The sequence below is a fragment of the Delphinapterus leucas genome, chromosome 4 (genome assembly GCF_059928025.1).
Source record: "Delphinapterus leucas isolate spDelLeu-1000000601 "Yukka" chromosome 4, BTC_Dleu_Yukka2, whole genome shotgun sequence".
Taxonomy (NCBI): Eukaryota; Metazoa; Chordata; class Mammalia; order Artiodactyla; family Monodontidae; genus Delphinapterus; species Delphinapterus leucas.
In genome coordinates this window covers 130,753,130-130,764,633 of record NC_143132.1, presented here as the reverse complement: position 1 = coordinate 130,764,633, position 11,504 = coordinate 130,753,130, and the positions used below count along the sequence as shown (strand labels likewise).

The 11,504-nt window shown below is 45.3% G+C and overlaps 1 protein-coding gene across 7 annotated transcripts in view; it reads right to left on the bottom strand.

The window, feature by feature from the left end:
- CEP70 (centrosomal protein 70) overlaps positions 1-2,537 on the bottom strand; it is a 91,729-nt gene extending 89,192 nt beyond the window's left edge. For 4 of the 7 annotated variants that reach the window (XM_089911100.1, XM_030761525.2, XM_089911101.1 and 1 more), the window contains exons 1-2: positions 794-2,476; positions 7-109 (exon numbers count right to left, since the gene is read on the bottom strand). In XM_089911100.1, coding sequence (XP_089767226.1) covers positions 7-15 — 9 coding nt within the window. In that variant the 5' untranslated portion in view covers positions 16-109; positions 794-2,476. The other 3 variants (XM_022582595.3, XM_022582596.3, XM_022582597.3) reach the window with 3 other exon arrangements.
- Between the last annotated feature and the right edge of the window lie 8,967 nt (positions 2,538-11,504).

The window sequence follows — 11,504 nt, the reverse complement described above, 5'->3', positions numbered from 1 at the left end:
ACATACCTCAGTCATAGCACAGTCCTCTTGCACTTTTCACCTGGTCATTCAAGTTGATCTCAATGAAATGATCACTCAGTGACTCTCATATCTGAAACTGGATCTTCATCTAAGTTTCAAAAAGATAAAGAGACCCAAATCTTAAAAAGTTCATCTCCTAGTAAGAATGGTCACGTGTTATTCCCAGAACAGGCATCTGTCTTACTGGTGGTAACCACTAAACAGAAGCTGGAACAACTGAATTAGCTAATGGACTCCGATGCTCCCCACCACATGCCTTCACCATTGTCTTCTTTCCCCTTATCTTTCCTGTCCCCGCTCTGTTGAAACATTTACCTGGGAGTCCAATTGTATCATCATCTAGCATCAATTCTGATTCTGGCTTCAAAGGTAGAATGTGGGAAGCAGTCAGCCTTGAGAGCAAGCTGCAGACATGCCAGGCATGCCGCTGCTGCTCGAAGGGACTGTGCCTACTTGTTCCTCTCCTTGTTCCATTCCATGGGAGATAAATCACCAGGGCCCAGAGATCAGAAAGAATGTAAAATGAGACAAGCAAAGCTGTCTCCCCCCTGCACGTGCAGGTTATTTTTGATGATTCTGGGTTTATGGGTTTTCTCCCAGGGAAGTTAACCTTGAGCCGAGACAGTCTGTAGATAATGTAAACCACCATCTGGCAACCTTCCTTTTTCTAGTCTATATAATCTGCAACTGTAGCATAATAAAATTTGCCTTGCAACCATCAGTTGTCTTGGTCCTTCTGACCCCATTCGTCGGTGCTACTTCAGTTCCTTACCCCTTCCCTTCTGACCCTGGGCGGCGAAATCCTCTTTCTCTGGCTGGTCTGCGGCAGTAGAATAATTCTCATAGGCAGGCGTACTCTCAGACAATACCACTGAACACAAAAAGCAAAGGCAGGGAGAACAACTTTCACAATTTCACCTGTGACCAAGCCCTCCTTTTCAGAAGTCCATACTGTGAAATTAATGTGCCAATAGTTTGCAGCTGCCTTTACCCCACTACAAGCTGTAACAGGACATAGGTCTGGAACTCTGAGTCAGAAGAGACCCAATGCTTCCCAAAGCCAAAGCAGAAGGTGCAGCTTGCTTTAATCAGTGTCATAACACACCTAAAGTAAGACTGTGAGAATAGGAGTTGCAGGGTTGGAGTTCATTTGTACACAGCATAGAAAGCCAAGTGCATAGAAGCAAAACACATTTCTATCTCCTTGCACTGAGATCTCCCAAGAGTCCTTTGGTAACTTGCCCTTTATAGGTCTGAAGCCCCTGTAACATGCACCATAAATTAAAATGTAATCATTTTTCACTACTTTGCGGGGGGGAACTGGAAATAAAGCATGACCAGTAGCTGTTCTTTCTCAAGTGAGTCACATCAAAATGTGGAATTAGCTTTCTCAAAAGTACGTATTTCACTTTACTGCAATAAATGGAACATCCAATGCTTTCAAAGTCTCTATTGTCTATTAAATGCAAAAGCTCTATTCCAAAAGTATGCCAACATGCTGTTTAACTTCCTAAAAAGAACTGAATCTACCGCAAATAAGGAAACGGAATTAGCACGGGATTTCATCTCAACCAAATCATTCTGCCCCCGCGAGAGGTTACATAAAGGGTCAGAACACGCCTCCAAGCAGAAGCTGCGGGCAAAACCCTAGTCAGCCACCTCTTCCCCAAAGTGGGGCGGGGAAGGCCCGGGTCTACTTGGCAATACCAAAAGTAAAACAACACAACAAAACAAAACCTCATACAGAGGACTGAAACCAACAAAGGTAATGCGTGCCCAGTGTTTAACATTATTACGGTTAGAAAATAAAGTGGTACAAAAACCTGTTTGGTCTGCGTGTCACGGGTCTCTTAGCCTTGCAATATTTTCACCTCACTGATTTTCTTAATAAAATCAAATTAGGCTCCGCATAAAGAGGCCCCTCCGATTCTGAAATGGGCCTAATAAACCGGAGAAGGAGATACCTACTCTACCCGTCCGCGGAGCCCCCACCTTTTGCTACGGGCCTTCACTAGCCAAGAGACCTTCTCAAACACCTTGACAACTGCAAAGTGGAGCGGGTCGGCCCTAGTGGACGCTTGGGAACGGAGTAACTACAACCTATCCAGAATCCAGGCTGCGCCGGCAATCATTCCACGCTTCACACTCACTGCCTCATTTAACCTTCTCAACCACCATATAAGGCAAGAATTACCAGCTGTGTCCTACAAATGAAGAAACTGAGGCGCTGAGACGTTAAATGGGAAGCCAAAGATCACAAAGGGCGGGAAGCCAGACTTGAACCAGGTTTCTCAGGTCACCCCGCTCCCCCCGGCCTTTACACTGGGATTTTCATTGCTCCTCTCTGGGAACCCCAGCAAGGGTCAGTCTGACCACTCGCAGGGCGCAGGTGTGGTCAGTTCCCGGGGCTCCTCAGGCAGGGGCTCCAGCCGCCGCTTCTGTGAACCCCGAGAGCCGCTCACCTTACTCAGCCGCTACCGTCCTCCAGCAGCGCGCCCAACCCCGCCGGCTCAGCGGCCCGGCCCCGCCTCTGCGACCGTTACCACGCCGTGGGAGGCCGGCCAATCGAGCCCGAGCGCGTCGAGGAGCCTGCCTCTGCTCTGGCTTAAACGCCGGAGCGATTTTCTCAGACCGCCCGTGAAGGCTGGGCCTGCCCCGCGCCCTCTGGTTGGCTCCGCTTCTGGGGGTGGGGCCTAACTTTGACTTAGACCTGTGCGTGCAGGGCTGGTTTTGTCGTCTGCGCCTGCGCACTTCCATTGCAGCTGAAAATAGGCTCTGGCTCAAGTTGTCTCTCTCACTTACCTGGATCACACACGCACACGCACACACACACATACACACGTCGTGTCTGCTAGCTCCTGCGGATCACGTCAGCGTGTTCTCTATGTTCCAGACCTGGCTGAGCGGTGCAGCGCCTGGCATTTGGAGGACGCAAATAAGTGTTTGTTGATGACGTTTTACCCTCCCATTAAACATTTTCCAAATCTCCACGAAGTGTCAGGCCATACATCGAGCTCCAAAAATGCAAAAGTGTCTGGCTGGAGATGTTCAAAATCTAGTTAGGGAGATAGGTATACACCCTGAAATTAAGGTGCAGTGTGATAGGCATGATCAGAGAAAGGTGTCTAGGGCACAGAAGGGAAAGAAAAGGAGGATTTACCTAGGTCCCTGAAGTCTTCCTCGACCAGTGCGTCTCAACCCTGGCTGCACATTAGAATCACCTGGGGAGCTTTGGCAACAATGTTCAGACCCCAAGTTAAGTATATCAGAATCTGCTGGGTAGGACCCAGGCATTGGTAGTTTGTAAAGCTCCCCAGGTGATTCCAATGTGCAGCCAAGGTAGAGAACTACAAACCTAGAGAGATGCATAAGAAGAATGATTCTGAATGGTGAAGAGTTCCCCAGCAATACAGATAGGAAAGGCAGAAATGCGTGGAGGGAGAGGGGGTTCAAGAACCTGCTGTTCTTTATGTCTTAGCACAGAAAGAATTCATTGAGAGGCAAAGTGATAGATCAGAAGTGTTTTATTAGAGTAGGACGCTTGTGAGGCTTACAAGCTGGTGGGCAAGGGAATGCCGCTCCGAGAAGTTAGTGGGCTACAGTTTTATAATCAAAGAAAAAGAAGACCACCTTCTTCCTCATTCTTGAGTAGATATCAAGCTTCCATCATCAGTTCCACCTCCACATCAGGTGGAGGAGTTTTCTTGTCCCCACATGGTCGAACTGGGACTGTCATGGTGCAATGGAAATGAGCAAAAAGGCAGTAACATATACTAAAATATGATAAATCATCTCGGGTTTCAGTATAATGTCACCTTTTCCTTATATTTTTGTTTTTAGTGTGCACAGAGAAGCATGTCCTAGGAATCATTAATTTACTGACCTCACTGGGCAGGATGTGTGTCTCATGCCACCACTGTTTTGTTTTGGGGCAAGTTATGCTTCTGTTGCATGGTTTTGTTGCTAAGCAAGCCTGCTTTCTTGAGTGATCATTAACTTACAGGGGTGTCCCATACTTTTTCCTTACAATCCCCTAGAGGAATTAACTATTTAATCACCTACTTTGGCCATTTACTCTGTCCCTATCAGTATTTAGAGAAAACTTCATGTGCAAATTAAGATAATAACTCCAAAGCACATTATTATAATGCCTAGTTCACAAGTGCTCAGTAAACCTTACTTTTTTTTTTATCTTTCTGTAATTAAACCTGGACTCCTTTGGTACAGCTCATATCTGCCCTCCCCCAAAACCTAACTCCCAAAGCATTGGCCAATATAATGGGCTTCCTGAGGAAGCTGAGGAGTATGTTGAATCATTGGAGAATCAGAGAAGGAAGGCCTTTAGCAGGTGTGCTAAGGAGCTGGGACTTTGTACTGGAGGCGATGGGCAACCATAGATGAGTTTTCAAAAGGAGTATAAAATGGAAAGGCTTTTGTTTGGGTCTTTTCAAGCCTAACTTTCTTGCATCCTGATATATAAGTAAAAACTGTAAAAAAAAAAAAAGGGGGGGAGGGCTCCACAGTGTACAAATATGATCAGTGTTCTTTTTTCTCCACAAAAGGAAATCATCTCAATCCTCTCTGTATCACTTTAATAAATTCAGAATCTACAAATAGGGCCCCTGCCCACCTTTTTCAAAAACTCATAGCAGGTTAAGCGATCCAAAAATTCCCAAAGGAAAATCCGGCTGTGACACACCTGAAGGGAAGGCCTGGTGGCCTTTGTCATTGCATCTTATAGCCACACGATGTCACTGTTCGCAACCTGTACTTTCCAATTGGGCAAAGGATGCAAGTCTGTAGCACAGCAGGTCCCACAAAGGCCAACAGGGATCTCCCACGGAGGGCATGGTGTCTCTCACAAGGAGGTCTCAGGGTCACAGCTTTTAGGATTCAACTTTCAGGCCCATACTCAGCCTTCTTCCAGGCAGCTGGAGCCACTATGAGTTTGATCTCTGTGTCTGTCTGCCCCATGCAAACATGTCCTCACCCCACCGCCACCCCCAGCCCTTTCCATACTTAGCTATTCACACTAGCCTGGTTGGCAGATTTTCATTTTCAACACTTGGAACACAAAGAGTCTCACTGCTTGACTTTTCCAGGGTAATATGGTGACTTACCCACTTTTCTGAGTGTAGCTGCCCTAATTATAGCTAGGAGGCCAAACATCATTGGTCAATTAGGATTATTTGCCTGCAAATAGAATAGAAAATCTGATTTTAAAAAAATCTGATTCAAACTGTCTTCTTAAGCAATAAGGAAATTGATTATCTCACATAACAGGAAGTCCAGGGGCAAGACAGACTTTGGACTTGTTTGATGCAGTGGTTCAACAAGTTACCAAGACAAGTTATTGGAAAGTACAGGATATCAAGTTTATCAAGTTACCAAGGAAAAGTTTACCCTCTGGTGTGGGTGTTCCTTGAGTCACATGGATTACAAGAAGGAAACATGGCTACTTGGGTAAAATTGGAGTTCTGTAAGTATCAAGAGGAAAATGGACACTACATGGATGATCACCAGTATCCTTCACAATCTTCAAAGCAAAAAAGGCTGTTTATTCTCTAATTCCTAACAATAGAACCTCTCTCCCATCACTCCTGGATTTTGTATGTAGCAAGTGGAGAGGAGGAAGCTCTAGAGCACTGTCCTCCAAAGGAATCCCTTCTTCTGAACCCCTAAGGCTTTTCTAGCACCTCTCTGCCAGAAAAGGAAAGGGCCCTGCACACAAGTTCAGTCTTTAGGTCAGCATCCTGCTGCACTGGTCTCAAGAGTCTTCTATGGACCTCATCTACCCACCAGGATTCTAATGGTTCTAACACTCATTTAACATTCGTTCATTTACAAAAATTTATTAAGCACCTGTTATATACCACCGATTGAACTAGATACTTTCTACGGTGGTGAGTAAACCAGATGTGGTTCCTGCCCTCATGGAGCTTACAGTATAGTTGGGAAGAGAAATATGGAATACAAATAAGCATATAATTATAATAATTGCTATGAAGGAAGAGAATAGAGTTACATACAGGAGACCTCCCTGAGGAAGTGGCATTTAAGCTGAGATCCAAAGCCTGTCTTCATTTCGTCGTACTGCTTTCCTCTGTGTTTTGACTTCCCAGTATAATTTTTTTAAGGTTTTATGTATGTATGTATTTAATATGGCTGCATTGGGTCTTAGTTGCAACACGTGGGATCTTTGTTGCCGTGTGCATGATCTTTGTTGCAGTATGCGGGATATTTTAGTTGCGGCTTGCGAACTCTTAGTTGCGGCATGTGGGATCTAGTTCCCTGACCAGGGATCAAACCCGGGCTCCCTGATTGGAAGCGCAGAGTCTTAGCCACTGGACCATCAGGGAAGTCCCCCGCAGTGTAATTTATAGCCTACATTAGCAATTAAAATAGATCTATTTTCTAAATTTCTAAATTGATTCTCAAATTTTCTCCTGAGTATAGAATTATCAGGTGCCACAATAAGAAGTATAGCAAATATGAATGAAGAATTCTTGCAGATTCTTTGACTCACAAGTCTTTTAGACTTAGAATCCTTTATTACACTAATACATTTGCTCTGCCTCCCCTGGGGAGGTATGATCCATGGGGACATGGATCATACCTCACTAATCTTTTTCCAGTACCTAGTTTAGTCCCTGGCACATAGTAGGTGCTCAATACAGTGTTGAATTACATTGTTAAATCTGAGTCAGATTTATACAGCAGCATTCACCTTCAGTAGCCATTTTCCAGTATGAAAGACAATAAGCAAACAGCTCAGGCAAATATATTAATAACAAATGCTTAAGAATCCATACAGCATAACAACAGTTAAATGAATCGAGCCCTTAAAATGTGTCAGGCTCTGGGCTAAGTACTTTCATTTTCTAACTTGTTGACGCTTCACAACTTTAATGTAAGTACCGTTATTATCTTTGTTTTACAAATGATCAAATTAGAAAATAGAAGTTTAGAGAAATGACTTGCTAAGGTCACACTGCTAGTATGTGGCTGAGCCAGGATCCAGGATCTGAAACCAGCATTCAGGCTCCAAGAACCACTTCTCCCAATGGGCATCTGCTCTACCGTAAGATTGGTGTAGGCACTTATTCCAACTTGCAATTATTTCATCTGTCTCTGTATTAGTTATCTATTGATGCATAACAAATTACCCCTACTCATAGCAGCTTAAGCCAAACATTTATTACCTGGAAGTTTCTGTGGGTCAGGAATACAGGAGTAGGCTAACTGCAAGGTCTGGACAGACTCTTTCGTGATGGTGCACTCAACGGGTTGGCCGGGGCTAGAGTCATCTCAAGGTTCAAGTGGACTGAACGATCCATTTCCAAGCTCACTCATGTGGTTGCTGGCTGGCCTCGGTTCATTCCTTGTCAAGTGGACCTCTCCACAGGCTGCCTGAGTGTCCACATACGTAGCAGCTTCCCACAGAGGAAGTGATGAAGAGAATGTGTGAGCACCTAAGACAGAAGCTGAAGTCTTTTTTATAACCTGATCTTGGATGTGATATAGCATCACTTCTGCTGTATGCTACTGATTGCACAAACCAACCTTGCTAACACTTGGACAAGGGCTATACAAGGATGTGAATACTAGGAAGTAGGGAGCTCTGGGAGCCATCGTGGAGGCAACCTACCTCATTGCATCCGTTTGCTAATTTTTGTGACTGTCTTCTCCACTAGAATGTAAACTTCACGGGTGGGGAAAAGCCATCAGTGCTTCTCGTTGTCATATCCCCTCACACGCTGCCTGCCATATAACAGATTGTCAATAAATAGTGAATAAATGTGATGATGATGGTGATACTGTTACTGAATTAAGTTGTATGGACCCTACTCAGGCCATAGCCCGGCCAAGGGCCTCTGCCTTGTCAGGGGAGGGTTCTTTTTCCGTTTGGGTTCGAGTAAATAATGAAACGGAAGCTGAGATGAACACAGCACAGGCTTTATTCAGTGGCCAAAGAATAGAGAAGCGGGGAACTAAGTTCACAGATCATCTTCTCACCCACCCGGCAAGAGGGATTTAATGTTAAAAAGTACTGTAGGGCTTCCCTGGTGGCGCAGTGGTTGGGAGTCCGCCTGCCGATGCAGGGGACACGGGTTCGTGCCCCGGTCCGGGAAGATCCCACATGCCGTGGGGCGGCTGGGCCCGTGAGCCGTGGCCGCTGAGCCTGCGGGTCTGGAGCCTGTGCTCCGCAACGGGAGAGGGCAAAAAAAAAAAAAGTACTGTAAAGACAAAGGGAGGAGGAGTGAGGCTAATGATAGGGAGGTATATGCATAAGTCTACCAGGGAAGGGGCAGGGCTTTTTCCAAAGGAGTGGCATACCACCCGTTTTGATCCTTTTTGTTGTATAATGTCCAGCCTTGGTGGCTGGTAGGGTGTGTCATTTAATATGCTAAGGTAGTTAAATCAACATATAATGAGACTCAGGGTCTGTTGTAGGTCAGATTCATCACCATCTTGGTCCCAGCTGGTTCCACCTGTTTTTTTTTGTTTATAGATTCCTTTCTTATCTCTGGACCCTTTAACTTAAAGATTTAGGTGAACTCGTGCTAAAGGTGGGGGGTTGAAGGGTGTGAGCAGAGACCAGGGTCAGCTCTGGCAACAATAGGAATTCCAAAGGGTGGCTTCCTATAATCCCGTCCCGCTCTCACACAAATTCCCAGTTGCCATGCATGGTACCATGTAAATACTTTTTTAAGGCAGAACTATATCATGCCCTAAAACATGTACTCATGTATATAATTTCTATATAACTATAGAAGGTGGACTTGGAAGCAAACACACCAAACCCCTGAGAACGTTGGCCTTTGGGGAGGAGAAGAAAGTAATGGTGCTGCGGGTGAAAGTCAGATAGGGTTTAATCTTCTACTGGGATTTTTTTTATTGAGCCAACATTTAACGATGGTCAATTCTGGGTGGTGGGAATATGGGTATTTTTCTCTGTACTTTTCCATATTTTTAAAATTTCTCAAAATAAACTAGATATAGATTTGTAGTCCTAAGCAATTGGAACATGTGCCTTGGAATGATCCTTAGGCACTTAAAAAGTGCCTTCCTTTGGCTCTTTGCTCTAATTAAGGGTGTATCTACAAACCCCACTCTCCAGATGACTCAGACCAAAACCTATTTTCTCCTGAAATTGTCAAACTTTTCTGGTTTGAAGTTCTACAAAATCACCTTGGTTCGCCGCTTCTCCACTTTCTGTGTTTTGTGTAGATAGAGCCAGAGCCTCCATGGGCTGAAGGAGAGAGACCCAAGCAGCAGCAGCAGCCTGGCTGGCAACAGGGGGTGTGGTTCCTGGCACTGGTGCTGACATACAATCCTTTGAGGCCAGAGTCCTGGACCCCGGGCTCGTTTGAAAAGCACTGGTGCCTCTTCCTTTAACACACAGACAACAGTCACGCTGGACCAACACTGGAAGGGTGCATGGAAAGTTTTAAACCTGTAGGTATCAGATTATGCAACTTTTCCCTTTTTTTTTTTGTTTTTTTGCGGTACGCGGGCCTCTCACTGTTGTGGCCTCTCCGGTTGCGGAGCACAGGCTCCGGAGGTGCAGGCTCAGCGGCCATGGCTCACGGGCCCAGCCGCTCCGCGGCATGTGGGATCTTCCTGGACCGGGGCACGAACCCGTGTCCCCTGCGTCGGCAGGCGGCCTCTCAACCACTGCGCCACCAGGGAAGCCCCTTCCCTTTTATTTTGATGTCCATTCATGCTGTTTAAGTAGTAAGTTCAGAAAATCAGTCAATCCATTAACAATTTCCTTTTCCAATGGAGGCCCGACGAAAACATGGACTATTGTGAATGAAAGCACTTTTAGCTGCTGTCTTAACATAAATCACTGACATCCATGGGCAGGTTGGTGAGAGGCAGCTTAAGAGGTTAGAGCAACATTTAGGTACTTCTTGGGTAACAAGAAGACACTCTGAGAGTGGAAATAAAGTCAAAAGCAGGATCAGCCAGATGAGTACGTTTCACACTCAGTTCAATACCTTTCACAGTATTTTGTTCAGACTTTATTTCTTTCCATGACAATCCTGTTTGATAACAAGCGACTATTCCTATCTCCAGTGTCCTGGACCCAGGGAATGAGTAGGTAGAAAATACAGCCCAAACTGGTGTGTTCCTTAATTCCAGGTATCCCAGAACCTATACCCAAGGAGGAAACAGTGGCACAGAAGAAGCCAGCGGAGAAATCCGACTGCCTCGCCTATTCTGGGGACAGACTTGGGTACACTTCACGAGTGGGCTGACCCCCACTACATTCTGGGGCCCCTGGGAAGAGGGGCTCCCCAGGCCTCTAAGACAGGACCTATATTTCTGTTCATGCACAATTAATACTTTTTTAATAACAGGCCTTGTTAATATGAACTTTTCAAATCCCACAGGCCTGGCTCCACAACTTCTGAAGGGCTTTGGGTCTCTCTGCAAAATGGGTGTAAGTATAATCACTGGACTGTTGTGAGAACTACAGGCAATGATACACAAGGCACAAAGCAAGCATTCGATAAATTACACATCCTTGGTCTTGTAAAAGATATTCTGATTCCCAAAGTTTTACAAGAAAATATGACTCTTCATTAAACAATACTTTTGAGCTGCTGCCCAACCAGGGTTTCCTGGTCCTAGCCCAACAACTCACAGCTGTTTCTCAGAAGAACTAAGGATTGGGAGAAAGGAATTAGGGAGGTATCTTCAGCTAGCCTTGTCTCATCTCTGGAAATCACCACTCTGAGGCCTTTTACCTTTGCCCCCTAATTCATTCTTTTAACAATCATTTATTGAAAACTCTCTTTTCAGGACATTAGTGCAGAAAAAAATACAAATATGAAAAGTCTTTGTCTTCAGGGAGCTTTCAATACAGGGTGGCAAACAAGAAATCAGTGCTCTCTGAGATCCAGTCTACTACTTTGCAGAGAGGTTGACCTAATCAATAGATTGCTCTTTATTGTTTCTCAACTCCCCTTCTCTCACATACTTGCTCAGCACCCTCACTACCAATCCCAGAGGTGAAACAATCCTTTTTAACGTTAACATCAAGCTGCAGGAAGAAATTACACAATGGGGCCTAGATGTCCCTGTACCTCCAAATCTTCAGAGCCCCAGGACCCCCGGAGAATCACTTCACATGTCTCTACTTTGTTGCTGGGACCCACTCTCCACAGGGACCACTCACTGCTCTTCTCAGATGGCCCACTCACCCACGGTCCTCCCTCCCTGCAGTGATGCTGTCTCTTCCTTAAAGTGAAAAAAATCGAGGCCACCTAAAACATTACTCAGGCCTGCTCTTCATTCATTCATTTAACAAATATTTATCAGAGCCTAATACAAGCCTGCACTGTGCAGACGTGGGAGATGCTAGAGTGAGAACCGATCAGCCACCGTCCCCGCCTTCTCGGACCTCGGTGTACAATTACACTGCACATTCAGCAAAGATTACAAAGAATACTTGCACACCCTGAATGGAGCTG